This window comes from Ranitomeya imitator, chromosome 7 (genome assembly GCF_032444005.1).
Source record: "Ranitomeya imitator isolate aRanImi1 chromosome 7, aRanImi1.pri, whole genome shotgun sequence".
NCBI lineage: Eukaryota > Metazoa > Chordata > Amphibia > Anura > Dendrobatidae > Ranitomeya > Ranitomeya imitator.
The window spans coordinates 13527904-13546714 of record NC_091288.1 but is presented as its reverse complement, the minus strand read 5'-3'; the positions used below and the strand labels follow the sequence as shown (position 1 = coordinate 13546714).

General features: G+C 47.7%; 1 protein-coding gene across 1 annotated transcript in view; it reads left to right on the top strand.

The window, feature by feature from the left end:
- LOC138644405 (sterol 26-hydroxylase, mitochondrial-like) overlaps nt 1-14417 on the top strand; it is a 28900-nt gene extending 14483 nt beyond the window's left edge. Inside the window, exons 3-9 of the mRNA XM_069732738.1 lie at nt 7000-7199; nt 8268-8465; nt 12114-12277; nt 12630-12796; nt 12931-13012; nt 13090-13290; nt 13682-14417. Of these exons, the coding sequence (XP_069588839.1) occupies nt 7000-7199; nt 8268-8465; nt 12114-12277; nt 12630-12796; nt 12931-13012; nt 13090-13290; nt 13682-13804 (1135 nt within the window). The 3' untranslated portion in view covers nt 13805-14417. The remainder of the gene's footprint in view (nt 1-6999; nt 7200-8267; nt 8466-12113; nt 12278-12629; nt 12797-12930; nt 13013-13089; nt 13291-13681) is intronic.
- The last annotated feature ends 4394 nt before the right edge of the window (nt 14418-18811 follow it).

Below are 18811 nucleotides of genomic sequence, written 5' to 3'. Positions count from 1 at the left end.
CTGGAGGTCATTTTGCAGGGCTCTGGCAGCGCTCCTCCTGTTCCTCCTTGCACAAAGGCTGATGTAGCGGTCCTGCTGCTGGGTTGTTGCCCTCCTACGGCCTCCTCCATGTCTCCTGGTGTACTGGCCTGTCTCCTGGTAGCGCCTCCAGCCTCTGAACACTATGCGGACAGACACAGCAAACCTTCTTGCCACAGCTCGCATTGATGTGCCATCCTGGATGAGCTGCACTACCTGAGCCACTTGTGTGGGTTGTAGAGTCCATCTCATGATACCACGAGTGTGAAAGCACAACCAACATTCAAAAGTGACCAAAACATCAGCCAGAAAGCATTGGTACTGAGATGTGGTCTGTGGTCCCCACCTGCAGAACCACTCCTTTATTGAGGGTGTCTTGATAATTTCCAATAATTTCCATCTGTTGTCTATTCCATTTTCACAACAGCATGTGAAATTGATTGTCAGCAGTGTTGCTTCCTAAGTGGACAGTCTGATTTCACAGAAGTTTGATGTACTTGGCGTTATAGTCTGTTTAAGTGTTCCCTTTATTTTTTGAGCAGTGTATAATAAAAGATTTGTGCTGTTGATTAGTTTTGAGCCACCTCCCTAGTGTTCGAGTTCGGTTCGGTTTGTCGAACTGGGACGTGTTCGACAAATGTTCGTCGAACTTCGACTAACACCGTCGAACCCCATTGAAACCAATGGCAGGCAAACACAAACACATATAAACACAGAGAAAATACATAGAAAACACCTTAAAAGGTGTCCAAAAGCTGACAAACTGCTCAGAAGACACAACAAACACATGGAAAAGTCACAACTACATATAGTCAAGCGAAAAGAAAAGAGGTGGAGGAGTAAAAGGAGGTGGAGACACAGATATAGGCATGTCATGCACTTCTAAAATCAAGAAAGGCTGGAGTAACAATCTAAAATTAAAAAAGAAATATCTTTAGGTAGAATGGCGGCGGGTCCATTCAGAACACTTTCCTTAGAAAACGTAGTGGTACCCCCGTTGGGAGTCGTGCCAAAAAAGGAACCCAATACATTCAGACTAATCCACCATTTGTCATATCCAAGGGGCAGGTCAGTAAACGACAAGATCGACGCGGAACCAAGTACAGTACTATGTGCTGTACCTCCTTTGACGAGGCAATCAGGCGGGTCAAGAAGTTGGTAAGGGGCACCCTAATGGCCAAAACAGACATTGAGGGGGCGTTCCGGTTACTACCGGTGTCTCCGAATAGTGTCCTCCCATTGGGCTGCTTCTGTGAAGGAGCATACTACATAGATCGCTGTTTGCCCATGGGGTGCTCCATATCCTGATCACTATTTGAGGCGTTTAGTTGCTTCCTAGAATGTGCCGTCATGGACGTTTCCATGATGACATATTATCCATTACCTCGACGACTTCTTATGCCTGGGCCCAAAAGATTCGCCACAGTGTGAATACACGCGGTAGTCCACCTGTGAGAAGGAGAGAGCTGGAGGGAGAGTGGACACCCCAGAGCCGAGGGGTTAGATTGAGAAAGAAAGAAGGCGGTGTAGCTTGCTTCATGGGTGGGGTACTCTGCTGAGTAGCACCAAATTCTACTAGGCCCAAAAGGATTTCCTAGGCCAGATGTCGTTAAAAATAGATCTTAGGTAAACAGACGGTGGGCGGCTACTCTGCTGACTAGCTGACACTGAAGCTTTGGAGCAGACCTCTGAATCCCAGGCCATAGTATGAGGAAACAACTCTGCAGACGACCCCACTCACCTGGAATTGACGATGGCAACGTCATGTAAAACTCAGCAAGGGGACTCAATAAAGAGTCTCCATTTTTTCAAAAAATTCGGCCACAGACACCACTTAAGTGGTATCAATTTCGCCAGAGTTTTTTAAAACGGTTGGTGAGGTGATTTTCAAAAATCATCAAGCTTTTAGTCTCCCCAAGATGACACAGGGGTAGAAAAGTCCTTGCGGATCCAGGATTTGTTCATCTTGATGAATGTTAGTCCGTCTACATTATCACTGGACAGCCGCGTGCGCTTATCTGTCAGCACACCACCAGCAGCGCTGAACACATGTTCAGAGAGAACGCTGGCTGCGGGGCACGACAAGATCTCCAAGGCGTGAGTGGCGAGCTCAGGCCATTTTTCAAGATTGGAAGCCCAAAATGAGCAAGGGTCCAGTTCCACAATCACGGCATCGATGTTAACTTGGAGATACTCCTGTACCATCCTCTCTAGGCGTTGGCTATGCGTCAGACTTCTTGTCTCCTGTGGCCTTGCAAAGGATGGTCTAAAAAAATCTTGAAACGATTGGAAAAAATTGCTGTTACCACCAGATACGATGTTACTGTTACGGTTTGAGTGATGACTCGATAGTCCCACCGTTAGCAAGTTACAACTCAGAGATTGACTACGTGCACCACTGGTGTTTTGTGGAAAAGCAGATGTTAGATTCTGTAACAGTCTCTGCTGATACTCCTGCATGAGTGAATCCCTTTCTATGTCAGGAATTATTTTGCCAAATTTGCTTTTGTACCGGGGATCTAAGAGTGTGGCAACCCAGTAGTCGCCATTACTTCGGATTCTGACAATCCGAGGGTCATGTTGCAGGTAGTGCAGCAAGAAGGCACTCATGTGTCTTGAGCATCCAGGAGGACCTTGTTGTCTTGGTGGTGGCGAGGTGAGAATCATGCTTCCTTCGTCTGCCCTCTCCCCCCAAACCTTGCACAACAGAAATTTGATCAAGGTCTCCCTCATCTGATGAGTCTTCCACGCCCAGCGCCAGTTCGTCCTCCACTTCTTCCTCACCTCCTGCACCTTCCTCAACAGTTTGGCTGCTACCATGCGCCCTCGGTAATCCCTCTCCCCCAGCCTCCAATGCCAGCCACCTTGGTGCTGCCGACCTTCTTGACCTTGGAGATATTATCCCTTCCGCATACGACTCCTCCTGTTCTTCCTCCTCCTCTTGTTCCACCACCTGATTCCGAACACTGTGTAAGGTGTGCTCAGCATGTAAATCACCGGAATGGTCATGCTGATAATGGCATCGTCAGCACTAAACATCTTCGTTGCTATTTCAAAACTGTGCAGAAGGGTGCATAGGTCCCTGATCTGAGACCACTCCTGCAGCGTGATTTGCCCCACCTCTGGATCTCGTTGGCCCAGGCTATACGTCATAACGTATTGCACCAGGGCTCGTCGCTGCTGCCACAGTCGCTGCAACATGTGCAGAGTTGAATTCCACCGTGTGGGCACATCGCATTTCAGCCGGTGAACTGGCAGGCCCAACGACTTCTGTAGAGATGTAAGTTGTTGAGCTGCGGGATGCGAAAGGCGGAAGTGAGCACACAGCGACCGTGCCATCTGCAGAAGACCATCTAGTCCTGGATAGTGGGCTAAAAATTGCTGGACAACTAGGTTCAAAACGTGGCACGTTTACAAGGCATGTGTGTGACATTGCCCCGGCGAAGGGCCGCACCTAGGTTTGCAGCATTGTCGCACACAGCCTTCCCTGGCTGCAGGTTGATCAGACATTTCAATGTAAACACCGCCTGATGCTGTTGAGCCCTGGTGACAGCATAGTAAGGAGTTGTGCAGGATTCCTTCTGCGCAGTTACAACGCGGGAGGCATTATCAGACAGGCTTTAGGTGCAGGTGGAGGACCGAGAGGAGGTTGAGGAGGCAGAAGCAGTGGAGGAACTTCTAGATACAGAGGATCGACGAGCAACTTGTGGCGACGGCAAGACTTGGACAGCAGCCCCTTCTCCTGATGTCACCAGAGTTACCCAGTGCCCAGTCATCGACATGTAACGCCCCTGTCCATGTCTACTCGTCCAAGTGTCTGGTGAAATGCACCCTGTCACACACAGAGTTTCTCAAGGAAGCGGTGATGTTGTGTGCGACATGCTGGTGTAGCGCAGGCACAGCTTTCTTTGAGAAGTAGTGGCGACTGGGCATCTGGTACTGGGGTACTGCAAAAAAGGACATAAGATCTCGAAAATCCTCTGTGTCCACCAGGCGGAAAGGCAGCATTTCTGTAGCCAACAGCTTGCAGATGGAGAAATTAAACCTCTTAGCTTTGTCATGGCTAGGAGGAAATGGTCTTTTACTTGTCCACCTCTGAGGGACTGAGGGATGGCTGCTGTGCTTAGACGGAGTTGAGTAGGGTGTCCCCGGCAAACTGCTGGTCTGTGAGGAAGGTGCAGGCGGAGATGTTATGTTGCCTTGATCAAAATGTGGTGTCGATGTCGGAGAGCGCTCAGCAACAGCAGGTGTTTCCACTTGCAAATGTCCTGATGACCTGCCAATCACACTGGCTGTTGCGGGTAAAGAGGTGGAAGGTCTGCATCCAAAACCATGTGCGACTGCTTTCCCCACAGTCACAGAGGATGAAGAGGACGCGGATGCACTTGATGGGGTTGACCTGGCCCACTAGGAGCACAGGGAGCTTCCCACTGCAACTTATGCCTCATATCCATGTGACGGTTCATGCATGAAGTACTCAAGCTAGTCATTTTTTGGCCTCTACTGAGATTTTGTTGACAAATCTTACAGACAACATGAGTTGGGTCATCCTTTGCGAGGTCAAAAAATGCCCAGGCTATGCAAGGCTTAGAGCCCTTGCGACCTGAAGAGCCACCACGACTTCTGCTCAGAGGCACAGCTGGGGTTGAGGATGCAGTTGTTGACGTGCTTCCAGTACTCCGTCTCTGTCCAGGAAGGCGCAACGTAACCTCATCATCAGACTCGTCACTAGCATCCTCCTCCACCTCCTCTGCTGACCTCATGGACTGGCGGACTGGGGGTTGACAGTAAGTGGGGTCTCCGACCTCGTCATCATCATCCTGTGTGTTCCCACACCTGTCATCCTCAGAGCCAACCTCTTCCTGCCCTTACCGAAAAGTAAAGTTTTCTTTCCAATCAGGTATCTCAGTCTCATCATCATCTTCCTCATTGTCTCCACCAACAGGAGTTACAGTTTGGGAACGAGGGTCTACATTAGGGCTCCTTTCCACTTGCAAGAAACACGTCCGTGTCTCGCATGTGAAAACCAAGCTGTGGCGCCGGCACTCCAGAGCGGAGCGTGCAACCGCATAGTAACACATGGAGCCGCACGCTCCGCTCCCAAGTGCCGGCGCCACAGCTTGGTTTTCACATGCGAGAAACAGACGTGTTTCTCGTAAGTGGATAGGAGCCCTTATGCTCAGAACCTTCTTTATCTGGGCCTGGATCCGACTCACAAAGATTCTGGGCATCAGTGCAGATCATTTCCTCATCTGGATTCACAGGAGCTCTGGAGCAGACCTCTGATTCCCAGGCTATAGTATGTGTAAACAGCTCTACAGACTCAACCATCTGTGTTACCCGATGCTCAGACGGGCGGCTGGAGACTTGGGAGCTGTGAGGAAGCAAGTGCGATTGGGGTGACAACTCTGAGGACTGGAGTAGTTGTGATGTTGAAGTTGACATGGAGGAGAGCCTACACGAACGAGCACTTGATATCCGTTCAAGCACCTGCTGTTTTTGTGCCTCATCTGGAATTATTGGCGATGCTTGTAGCGATGGTCGTAAGAAAGGGATCATATCAGATTGTTCATCTTACTTTGGCTGGAAGACGGTCTTTCTTCTGCAGATGTTACTGTTGCTTTACCACCTACCCCACGGACACAACCTTTTTTTTTCCCTTTCCAACACGGCTATTCCCCTTTCCACCAGCAGCAGGCCTCTTGCCACTCATTTTGGTGCTTAACTAATTGGCAACTCTGTATCTGTAGTTGTTGGCACAACAATCGATGGATGAAAACTGAGCAGAAGTGAGTGGCCAAACTGTGGTACTAGGCCCAAAAGGATTTACTTGGTTAGATGCAGTAAAAATTTAGATACACAGGCGGTGCAGCTAGCTTCAGAGGCGGGCTACTCGGCTGACGTGCAGACACTGCTCCTAGTCCCAAAACTATTTACTGGGTTAGATGCAGTAAAAATTTAGATACACAGGCGGTGTAGTTAGCTTCACAGGCGGGCTACTCTGCTGACTATCAGACAATGCTACTAACCCAAAAGGATTGGCTGAGCTAGATTACACCAAATGCTGTGACAAACACTTGCACAGCACTGGCACAGACCTGCCTGGCAAACAGTGCTAGGAACTGCTGTAACCTACCCTGAAAAGGGCTGATATTACAACTAGTCCCGACTCCTCCCGACTCCCTAAACCTATCTCTATCTATGAGGAAATGGTGGCGACGGGGCAAATGGCCGGTTCTTATAGGGCAAGGACACGTGACATACACAGCCAATGACACATGCCCTTGCTTGTGTGCATCACATGCACATTGCTGTGTGTGTGCGCACTGCTGATAGGCTAAGAGACTGCACCGCCCCACTGTAAATGCGGGAAAGAAAAAAAAACGGAGATCAGCGTTATTTCAGCACAGATCCATCCCCTGCCCCATATACACTGAAACAGTCTATTAACAATGGTAAACAGTTTTAATGTGCAAATCAAGTGAAGCTTTTGGTGAATGAACAGTTATCGAACAGAAACTCGAACAGCCGAATTTTAAGCAAATTGTTCGGGTTCAACGAATGACTTGATCACCGCCCAAAACAGCTCGAATTTGAGATTGGCGAACAGTTCGACTCGAACACCGCTCATCTCTACTGCTGATGAGTTTATCACACAAAAATTGTCTAGACTGGATACAACTTCGGCTGTGAAGAACATCAGGTCTTGTTTTCAGCCTCTGGATAAAAGCTAGAATATTCTATTTGTACTACAGCAAGCAGAGATCCTGAAAAGGATGAGAATGTGACGCAAAGAATATTAGATACATAAAGGCCAGGGATCTAGGAGTATAGCATGAATAATATGAGAAGTGCTCATTCTATAATGGGTGTGTATTAGAGGAGTTTATGCAATTGCTATTTTTGCATTTCTCCAAGTAGAATCGATGCTTTTCCTAACATCCAATTATGAAATGATATGTTGATCTCTTGTCACTCCAGACACGGAGAGAAGTGGCACGCTCTCAGGACAATCCTAAACAAGAAGATGTTGAAACCTATAGAAGCGAAGAGCTACGCAGGGAGCATTAACGAGGTGGTCTCAGACTTCATGGTCAGACTCCAGGAGCTGCGCAGGCAGAGCCCAACCGGCGACACCGTCAGTGATGTGAACAATGAGCTGTACAGATTCGCTTTTGAAGGTATCAGTCTACAAAAATGCCAAGAGCATTGGACATTATAGAGATATTTAGCTACATCACAGCGGCCGACTCAGGTCCGCCGTCCACTCCGCAGCGGCTCCTCACCTGAGGGGGGCCCTAAAAGTGACCTGTGACCCTGGGTCTGCATGTTAGTGCTCCTGTGTGAGTAGTAGTAATGTTATAGGAGAGCGGAAATATTCAGAGTATTGTAAAAGACTTCAACTGTCCTAGGGGAATTAAAGGAGAAAAATATATAAACACTAATACCACCTTCTTTTCCTGTGGCACAAATAAAAAGAAATATATATATATATATATATATATATATATATATATATATATATATATATATATTAAAAAATGAAGTAATACAATATGACTATTTAACAACAGAGAGAAAAACTGACAACCCTAAGAGCCACCTCAGTTCGGTTAGAGTGATGAAACACTTCCCATAATATGATAAAATATAATTTTATTTAGTGTATATAAAAAAAACATGAAAATCCAAACAGAACACTATAAGCAAGGAAAATCTTAAAATACGTAAGACGGGTACAGAACATTATCAAGTTTGATGAAGATAAGCGAATGAGCGAAACGTACGTAGTATATTTCATCATATTATGGGAAGTGTTTCATCACTCTAACCGAACGGAGGAGGCTCTCAGTTTTCATTTCAAAAGAATGTTTTTCCCATTACTTTGATGGATCCGTATGAGGCTTTCCCTATATTTTTGTTTATATCATTATTTATCAAGCTTTAAAGAAAAGAAATAAAACTTAAAAATCACATTTTTTTGTTACATCAGCTTCCCAAAAACATAGAACAAAAAAGTGATCAAAAAGTTTTTGCTAATGCCATAACCACAATGACCTTTAGGTCAAACTTGTAAGGTCATTTATAAAGATATAATATTCTGGCTGCCGCCACCAGGGGGAGCTCACTGCATACTGTGTTATTATAGGGGGCCCCGGTATATGCAGTAGGCAGTGAGCTCCACAGCTCCCTCTAGTGGCTGCAGGCAGCATGATAAGTATCACTATTCTCTGACCTCGTCTCTCCAGGAGTCTCCTACATCGTGTTTGAGACCAGGATAGGATGTTTGCAGAAAGAAATTCCCCCCGAAACCCAGGGGTTTATAGACTCCGTCTGCCAAATGTTCAAGAACTTGGTATTTGTGTCCTACATGCCCGACTGGACGAGGCGCGTCTTCCCCTACTGGAACCTCTACATGGAAGGCTGGGATAATATATTCAATTTCAGTAAGTCCACAATGATTATATAGTACATGATGGGGGATGTAGTCCTGGGGGATGCCTGATGCTGTATCACATATGTCATACTTAGATAAACTAGACTGTATCACACGAGAGATTAGATACATTGTATAGTGTCATACATAATTAGATTAGATACACAGCTCATCAGAAAGCATCACCCATTGGAGGAGTACATACACAGCTCAGCAGACAGTATCACACATGATAGGATTAGATACATGGCTTAGGAGACAGTATCACGCCGCAGGATAGGGTTAGATACATGGCTCAGCAGACAGTATCAGATATGATGAGATTAGATACATGGCTCAGCAGACAGTATCACACGGGATAGGATTGTGGATACATAGCTCAGCACTCAGTATCACACGGGATAGGATTAGATACACGACTCAGCAAACAGTATCACACATGATGGGATACAGTATCACACAGGATAGGATTGTGGATACATGGCTCAGCAGTCAGTATCACACAGGATAGGATTAGATAAACAGCTCAGCACTCAGTATCACACGGAATAGGATTTGATACAGCTCAGCAGACAGTCTCACACGAAATAGGATTAGATACAGCTCGGCAGACAGTATCACACGGGATAGGATTAGATACATGGCTCAGCAGACAGTATTACACAGGATAGGATTAGATACACCTTTGCCTGGATACATTGTATATACACTGCTCAAAAAAAATAAAGTGAACACTAAAATCCCACATCCTAAATATCACTGAATGAAATATTGCAGTTGTAAATCTTTATTCATTACATAGTGGAATGTGTTGAGAACAATAAAACTTAAAAATGATCAAACTAAATCATAACTAATGTCCCACGGAGGTCTGGAGTAGGAATGATGCTCAAAATCAAAGTGGAAAATCAAATTACAGGCTGATCCAACTTCAGTGGAAATGCCTCAAGACAAGGAAATGATGCTCAGTATTGTGTGTGGCCTCCACGTGCCTGTATGATCTCCTTACAATGCCTGGGCATGCTCCTGATGAGGCGGCGGATGGTCTCCTGAGGGATCTCCTCCCAGACCTGGACTAAAGCATCCGTCAACTCCTGGACAGTCTGTGGTGCAACGTGACGTTGGTGGATGGTGCGAGACATGATGTCCCAGATGTGTTCAATCGGATTCAGGTCTGGGGAACGGGCGGCCAGTCCATAGCTTCAATGCCTTCATCTTGCAGGAACTGCTGACACACTCCAGCCACATGAGGTCTGGCATTGTCCTGCATTAGGAGGAACCCAGGGCCAACCGCACCGGCATATGGTCTCACAAGGGGTCTGAGGATCTCATCTCGGTACCTAATGGCAGTCAGGCTACCTCTGGAGAGCACATGGAGGGCTGTGCGGCCCTCCAAAGAAATGCCACCCCACACCATTACTGACCCAATGCCAAACCAGTCATGCTGAAGGATGTTGCAGGCAGCAGACCGCTCTCCACGGCGTCTCCAGACTCTGTCACTTCTGTCACATGTGCTCAGTGTGAACCTGCTTTCATCTGTGGAGAGCACAGGGCACTAGCGGCGAATTTACCAATCCTGGTGTTTTGTGGCAAATACCAAGCGTCCTGCACGGTGTTGGGCTGTGAGCACAACCCCCATCTGTGGACGTTGGGCCCTCAGACCATCCTCATGGAGTCGGTTTCTAACTGCTTATGCAGACACATGCGCATTTGTGGCCTGCTGGAGGTCATTTTGCAGGGCTCTGGCAGTGCTCTGCCTGTTCCTCCTTGCACAAAGGCTGATGTAGCGGTCCTGCGGCTGGGTTGTTGCCCTCCTACGGCCCCCTCCACGTCTCCTGGTGTACTGGCCTGTCTCTTGGTGTCTGCTCCAGCCTCTGGACACTACGCTGACACAGCAAACCTTCTTGCCACAGCTCCCATTGATGTGCCATCCTGGATGAGCTGCACTACCTGAGCCACTTGTGTGGTTCGTAGAGTCCGTCTCATGCTACCACAAGTGTGAAAGCACAACCAACATTCAAAAGTGACCAAAACATCAGCCAGAAAGCATTGGTACTGAGATGTGGTCTGTGGTCCCCACCTGCAGAACCACTGCTTTATGGAGGGTGTCTTGATAATTGCCAATAATTTCCATCTGTTGTTGTCACGGGTTCCTTTTCCGATACCACACAATCAACAGAGCGAGGGAAGTGTGAACAATCCCAAGACCTTTATTATAGGCAAAACTAAAAGGTCCATAAACAATCCACCACACTGAGGATACAATAGTCCAGAGCACAAATGCAGTTCAGTAACAGGATAAAATGTCCAAGGAGATGAGAGTCCAATAATCCAGCAGACAGAGGATAAAAAAATCCATACGCTTCACTTTCTCTCCGAGGTGCTGTGTTCACACCATCCTCACCACACAGGAACTGACTTCCCAGCCCCTGCCCTCCCCAGCCCCCTCCTTATGTCCAGGGGTTGTCAGACAGGTTGGGGTGGTTGTCAGGCCTCCAAGACCTGACAAAGGTGCCTGGGGGATTAGGGCACCACAGGGGGTCATCAAGAGGCACAGATAGAATCAGGCTGCAGACAGGGTACCGTCACACTAAGCGACGCTGAAGCGATACCGACGATGTCGATCGCTGGAGCGTCGCTGTTTGGTCGCTGGAGAGCTGTCACACAGACAGCTCTCCAGCGACCAACGATCCCGAAGTCCCTGGTAACCAGGGTAAACATCGGGTTACTAAGCGCAGGGCCGCGCATAGTAACCCGATGTTTACCCTGGTTACCAGCGTAAACTTTAAAAAAGAAACACTACATACTTACCTTCAGCTGTCTGTCCTTCGGCGCTCTGCTTTCCTCTGCACTGTCAGCGCCGGTCAGCCGGAAAGCAGAGCGGTGACGTCACCGCTGTGCTTTCCGGCTGGCCGGCGCTGACACAGGATGCAGGAGGAGTGCAGAGAAGCAGAGCGCCGGGGACAGACAGCTGAAGGTAATTATGTAGTGTTTGTTTTTTTAACGTTTACGCTGGTAACCAGGGTAGACATCGGGTTACTAAGCGCGGCCCTGCGCTTAGTAACCTGATGTTTACCCTGGTTACCAGTGAAGACATCGCTGGATCGGCGTCACACACGCCGATTCAGCGATGTCTGCAGGGAGTCCAGCGACGAAATAAAGTTCTGGACTTTTCTCAGCGACCAACGATCTCCCAGCAGGGGCCTGATCGTTGGTCGCTGTCACACATAACGATTTCCTTAACGATATCGTTGCTACGTCACAAAAAGCAACGATATCGTTAACGATATCGTTATGTGTGAAGGTACCTTAAGTGAGCTAATTCAATTACCAGCCTTTTGGAAGGTAATTGAGACTCAAGACAATATGGGTAATACACAGAATGATACAGGGCAACACTATGAAAATCAGTAAAATATAAATATACACAAAATGATACCCACATAACATATCACACCATCACAACCGTCTATTCCATTTGCACCACAGCATGTGAAATTGATTGTCAGTCAGTGTTGCTTCCTAAGTGGACAGTCTGATTTCACAGAAGTGTGCTTTACTTGGAGTTATATTCTGTTCTTTAAGTGTTCCCTTTATTTTTTTTAAGCAGTGTAATTATAATTTTCTCCATCCGATTCCTGATTTTCTTTCCCTCCAGGTAAGAAGCTGGTGGATAAGAAGATGAGTGAGATCCATCAGCGTCTGGAGCGCGGGGAGGAGGAGCAGGGAGAATACCTGACGTACCTGCTCTCCAGCGGGAAGCTGAGCATGGAGGAGGTGTACGGCAGCGTGGCCGAGCTGCTGCTGGCCGGCGTGGACACCGTGCGTATACATTCATGGTCTCATATCCCTACAATGATAGATCTATTACATTTTTGGGGTAAAGGCGTTATCAGCACCATGCTCCCGTCATCTGCACCCCGGATGAGCTCTTTTGGGGCTTGTTCTCCATGTCAGAAAATGTACAAGAAAAAAAGAAAAGTATCTACCATGGATTCAGTTTAAAAACTTTCCACCAAGGGGGCGCTGTTTCTTAGGCTTCTATGGAAGAATTTGTTGCACACTGTGGCGAGAAGTGGTACTGCAAGTAAACAGAAGTGTACAGTATTGGTAAATTCTATGTATACAGCAGTTTTCCACCATAATACCTTCTTATGTCCATTCCCGTTTCCAGACATCGAACACGTTATGTTGGTCCCTGTATCACTTGGCTCAGGACCTGGAGCTGCAGCAACTTTTGTATGATGAGGTTACAAAGGCCGCTCCCATGGACCGCATCCCTACGGCGGACGATATCAACCACATGCCCTTACTGAGGGCCGTGATCAAGGAGACCCTGAGGTGGGAGCATTTACTTTTACAGATAAGAGACTAAACATGTATGAAGGTAACACACAGTGGGTGACAACCTTTGCCGCCACTCTGGGCCCATTGGGTTGTCACTGTCTGTATTTTGCTGTCGTCCCTCTCTGCAGACTTTATCCCGTCATTCCAACCAATGCGAGAGTTGTTCATGAGCATGAAGTGGTGATCAAAGACTATAAATTCCCCAAAAATGTAAGTTTTGTGGCTTAGCTGTGTCTTCGGCCCAGTTACCCAGGGTTTGAATCTCATTTTTATGTTGCTCTTTTCAGACCCTCTTTGTGCTGAGCCATTACTCCATTTCAAGGGATGAAGCCAATTTCAAAGACGCAGAAAAGTTTTATCCACAGCGGTGGCTCCGAGATGGCGGCATGGCACACCACCCCTTCAGTTCCATTCCCTTTGGATACGGGTTGCGCGCCTGCTTGGGGAAGCGGATTGCAGAACTGGAGATGCACTTGGCACTGTCTCGGGTATGGCTGCTCATGGGAAGAAGTAACTTTACTAAAACTTTGCTTTTACTGTGTTGTTTTATTTTTTTTACAAACTTCAACATGTTACATGGTTGCAAAAAGTGGACAAATAAATGTATCATGTCACTTCCACAGAATTTAAGCCATAAAATGACCATGTAGTAGCGCCATACCGTGGCCGAATAATACCGCAAAATAGTGCTCCAAGTGTCCGTGTCCTAAAGTAATGGTGCCACCTAGTGGCCAAATGCTACCACCATACACTTCCCGAATAGCAGCGCTCTACAGTGAGCATATAACACTGCCATATAGTGCCCATCTAGCAGTGCTAAATAACACCGTCATCTTCTGGTTTAGGATTCATATATATATATATATTTTTCTGCTGCAGATTATCAGGATGTTCCAGATTAAACCAGACACTAAGATGAAAATTGTAAAATCCATCGCCCGTATCGTCCTGTCGCCGAGTGAAAAAATCAACCTGCGGTTTGTAGAAAGAAAATCCGTCTGAGTTCGGATGTTAATACGGAGACTTTTTATCTCTTCTCAGCGCCGGTCACTTCTCATCAGAAGCTGAAATCATATCATGTAATTCATCATGGCGTAGCGTGGCACTGCAGTGCCTACGTATTTCATTATTATGGTTGCCGAATAATGTGACATACTGTGCTAAAATATAACCGCCATATAGTGCTAACATCATATAGCCGTATAGTGCTGAATAAGTGTCATACAGTGGCCAAGTAATACCAACATAGTGTATATAAATTCTACCACCAGGCAGTGCACAGTGGATGCTAGCACTGTGTTACTACAATTCAGCACTGGATGGCGGTATATGACTAGCACGGTCATGGTCGTATCATTTAGGTTTTTTGTTTGTTTTTTTTGCTTAGCTGAAACCACAAACACCTTAAGGCCCCAAGGGCCCCATATTCTGGTGCTCAAACAGTACGTAGACTCTAATGTATGATTGCGTTTGTCTTCGTTTTTCCTTTCTTTTTTTTTAGTCTTTGCTTGTCACAATGATTTGTTTTATTATGTTTGTTTGATGTGATTACTGTCTAAGGTTTATTATCATGATCCTGTTTAAACTTGTTTTAATAAAAATAAGATATATAGATAAGAATGCAGCCTGCAGTGTAAAGAATGGAGGTTTTCATACTAGTCTCCATGGCCGCGTCCAGTCATATTTTGTGCTGTAATGATATTTGTTTTATTGATCATTTCTTGCAAGATAGAAACATTTGCATTCCAATTTCTAGGCTGTCTCTATAGCAACCAGATCGAAGCCCTCCATTCTTTACACTGCAGGCTGCATCCTGAGAACTGAAAATGAATTGAGAATAGAAATAAGGCTTGTATCCAATATCTTCCTACCTTTTGAGACTGGAAACACAGAAAAAATAAAATTTCCTCATAATAAGAAACTTATTTCTATTTTGCAACATTTTCCAGTTCACTAATCGCAGCTTGCAGTGTAAAGAATGGAGGTTTCATAGTGGTTTCCAGGCCCTTGTCCGGTTACGTCTTCTACTGTCATAGCTTTTCTTTTATTATTCAGTTCTTGTAAGGAAATAGTTTTTGCATTCTGACTCCATGGATTTCTCCATCTCAACCAATTTCAAATCCTCCATTCTTTACACTGCTGGCTGCATCCAGAAAACTGAGAAAACAAAAACAAATAGAAATAATGTTTCTAATACATCATCACATCTTCTTTTATCACTTATTTAAACATTTTTATTACAAAAATGAAAAGTAGTTTGTGACCCCTCAAAAGGCAAAATGCCCCTTTCTGGCAATCTGCGACCTCTGTGGGACAACCGGCAGCTCTGCAGGGATCTTACTTTAGGTTTTTTTTATTTTCTTCCATATGCTTTAAGAATATTCCAGGGTCAAGTTCAGCCGAACCAGATTTTCCTGATTTTCCACTTCCTATAATAGTCGACGGGATCGTGTTCACCATCTATAAACCTTAGTACATCTATTGTGTCCAGGAAACAATAGAACAGACGCCATCAGCTGTGAGATGTTATAGGACTGTAGGGGGTCTGCAGCCCCTGGATGTAAAGAAGAATATTTCCATTCACTGATCGCAAGCAGAGATCTTACAAATAAAGTTTACTAAAAAGTTGTAGAACTTTGCAATAGTTATATATAAAGTTGTAAGACACTGAAGAGTGCGGTGTAACCCAATCTCCAGCCTCCTGGGACTGGGCTCTGCCGGCCCCGGCACCAAGTCGTCACTTAGCGCGACGCTTTCGTGACTTGGATGGAAACATCACCCTGACATTTCTGTGTTGTGGCGAAATTCCTTCCCAACGGCCAAACAATTATGGGTTTAACGCAAATCCTTTCTTCGGCCAAAAAAAAAAGAAAATCAGCAAAAGGTGCCAGGATCAGTGAGAGAAGGCATGGTGCTCTGCTTATCCCAACTCTTAAAGGGAAGGACCAGGCCCCTGCTGCAGACATGCAGGACCGGGGTCACCCAGGCCAGAGCCTTACATGGGGCTGCTGCTGCCGGACTAGCAGAGAAGGGCAAGAAGATGAAGATGTTTGATGATTTGCCAAGACCCTCTCTTCTCACCAACCTCTACTGGTTCTTCATCGGGGGGCTACCTGCTCCATACAGACGAGCTGCAGATCAGATCTAGTCCTTCCTATGTCGCTGCGCTCCGGTCATTGGCAGCCCATGGTGGAGGCACCGCAGGTCGCACGGACAATGTGCACGGTCCCCCACTGCCTCCGTCTACTCAATCACTCAGCAATCTGATTACTGGGCTACATGACCATCCCTTTTACCTGCCATTCTGTGATTTGTAGTACTACTGCTGGATAACTTGCCCACCATTACCTACCAAACTAATTAGCTGTAAACTGGCAGTCGGTGACTTAATCCAGATGTTCCACCAGGGAACTTCCCAGTATCCCTGGAATTCAAGGGTGATAACCAGGTGCCCCTCAGACCCTCTGCCTGGTCTGTATTTTCTTATAGTGCCAGTAAGTATAATCATACCAGTAACTGGCCAGTAGGGGGCAGTGTTACATATCCGATCCATGAGTTCCACCCCCTGCATAAGCAACACACAGCACTACACCCATAAAGTACAGCCAAAAAGAAATATTGACAAAATGCAAAATGTGCCTCACCTGACAATAAACTGCAGTGTGCAGTGCTCCAGCACACACTGCACAGGGCGCAGTACCAGGAGAGGTGCAGGGTGCAGTGCTCCAGCACACACTGCACAGGGTGCAGCACCAGGAGAGGTGCAGGGTGCAATGCTCCAGCACACACTGCACAGGGTGCAGCACCAGGAGAGGTGCAGGGTGCAGTGCTCCAGGACACACTGGACAGGGTGCAGCACCAGGAGAGGTGGAGGGTGCAGTGCTCCAGGACACACTGCACAGGGTGCAGCACCAGGAGAGGTGCAGGGTGCAGTGCTCCAGGACACACAGGACAGGACGCAGCACCAGGAGAGGTGAAGGGTGCAGTGCTCCAGGACACACTGCACAGGGTGCAGCACCAGGAGAGGTGCAGGGTGCAGTGCTCCAGGACACACAGGACAGGACGCAGCACCAGGAGAGGCGCAGGGTGCAGTGCTCCAGCACACACTGCACAGGGTGCAGCACCAGGAGAGGCGCAGGGTGCAGTGCTCCAGGACACACTGGACAGGGCGCAGCACCAGGAGAGATGCAGGGTGCAGTGCTCCAGGACACACTGGACAGGGCGCAGCACCAGGAGAGGCGCAGGGTGCAGTGCTCCAGGACACACTGGACAGGGCGCAGCACCAGGAGAGGTGCAGGGTGCAGTGCTCCAGGACACACTGCACAGGGTGCAGCACCAGGAGAGATGCAGGGTGCAGTGCTCCAGGACACACTGCACAGGGCGCAGCACCAGGAGAGGTGCAGGGTGCAGTGCTCCAGCACACACTGCACAGGGTGCAGTACCAGGAGAGATGCAGGGTGCAGTGCTCCAGGACACACTGCACAGGGCGCAGCACCAGGAGAGATGCAGGGTGCAGTGCTCCAGGACACACTGGACAGGGCGCAGCACCAGGAGAGATGCAGGGTGCAGTGCTCCAGGACACACTGGACAGGGCGCAGCACCAGGAGAGACGCAGGGTGCAGTGCTCCAGGACACACTGGACAGGGCGCAGCACCAGGAGAGGCGCAGGGTGCAGTGCTCCAGGACACACTGGACAGGGCACAGCACCAGGAGAGGTGCAGGGTGCAGTGCTCCAGGACACACTGGACAGGGAGCAGCACCAGGAGAGACGCAGGGTGCAGTGCTCCAGGACACACTGGACAGGGCGCAGCACCAGGAGAGGCGCAGGGTGCAGTGCTCCAGGACACACTGGACAGGGCGCAGCACCAGGAGAGGTGCAGGGTGCAGTGCTCCAGGACACACTGGACAGGGCGCAGCACCAGGAGAGGTGCAGGGTGCAGTGCTCCAGGACACACTGGACAGGGCGCAGCACCAGGAGAGGTGCAGGGTGCAGTGCTCCAGGACACACTGGACAGGGCGCAGCACCAGGAGAGATGCAGGGTGCAGTGCTCCAGGACACACTGGACAGGGCGCAGCACCAGGAGAGGCGCAGGGTGCAGTGCTCCAGGACACACTGGACAGGGCGCAGCACCAGGAGAGGTGCAGGGTGCAGAGCTATATCGGTGACACAATATATCATTACATCAGGCCTCCTGATGAGCCTAAGCAGACGAAACGCTTTGAGGCGCTAAGTTCTTAAGGGCAGATGGTGTAGGACGTTCTCTGACACGCAGATGAGTATCAATGGTTTCCATGTTCTTATGAGATATCATACCGGGTATATATGTATAGGGTGCATGTGATGTACTTGCTTAAAAGAAAGCTAGCACTGATATAGAACACGTGCATTGAATTGATAATGTGCATTTATGGCTTGTATCCTGATGGTATCAGATGTTAAGCAAGTTAATATCTGGGATATGTGTATGTATACCATAAGGCCATATTGTGCCGTATGCTAAAACAGACCTTTTGATCTTTAAGGTCTAAGGAAACCTCTCCAGCTATACATAAATCTGGGATATGGTGGAGATGGATATCTAACATCAGCCACCAGATTGGTTACCAGCATCTGCTCACATCTGCTATATATTACACCAGTCTTGCCCTGCTTGTGTTCATATTGTTTTTATGCTTTTTGGGCTCTAGTCTTCCCCTTAGGACAGTACTTGCCTGTCTAGCAATAGAGGTCCTGTAGCCTGTGGGTAGAAGGGCTCACTAGTGGCTGTAGGGTGTAATAGGGCCCACAGGGTCAGCCATCGTGGAGCGGGGGCGCCAATACGCTCCCCCCTAGGGTGCCAACCTCCGCTGGCAGGTAGGGTGTATCTAGGGTCCTAGGTAGGGATTTCTAGTGGAATCCCATAGTTTTTATTGGGTTGGACACTGTGTTTTGTTGTTTTAGTTTGGTCACTGTTGATGGCATTGTGTGCCTTGGTTTTAATAATAAAGATTATTTGGGTATTTACATGA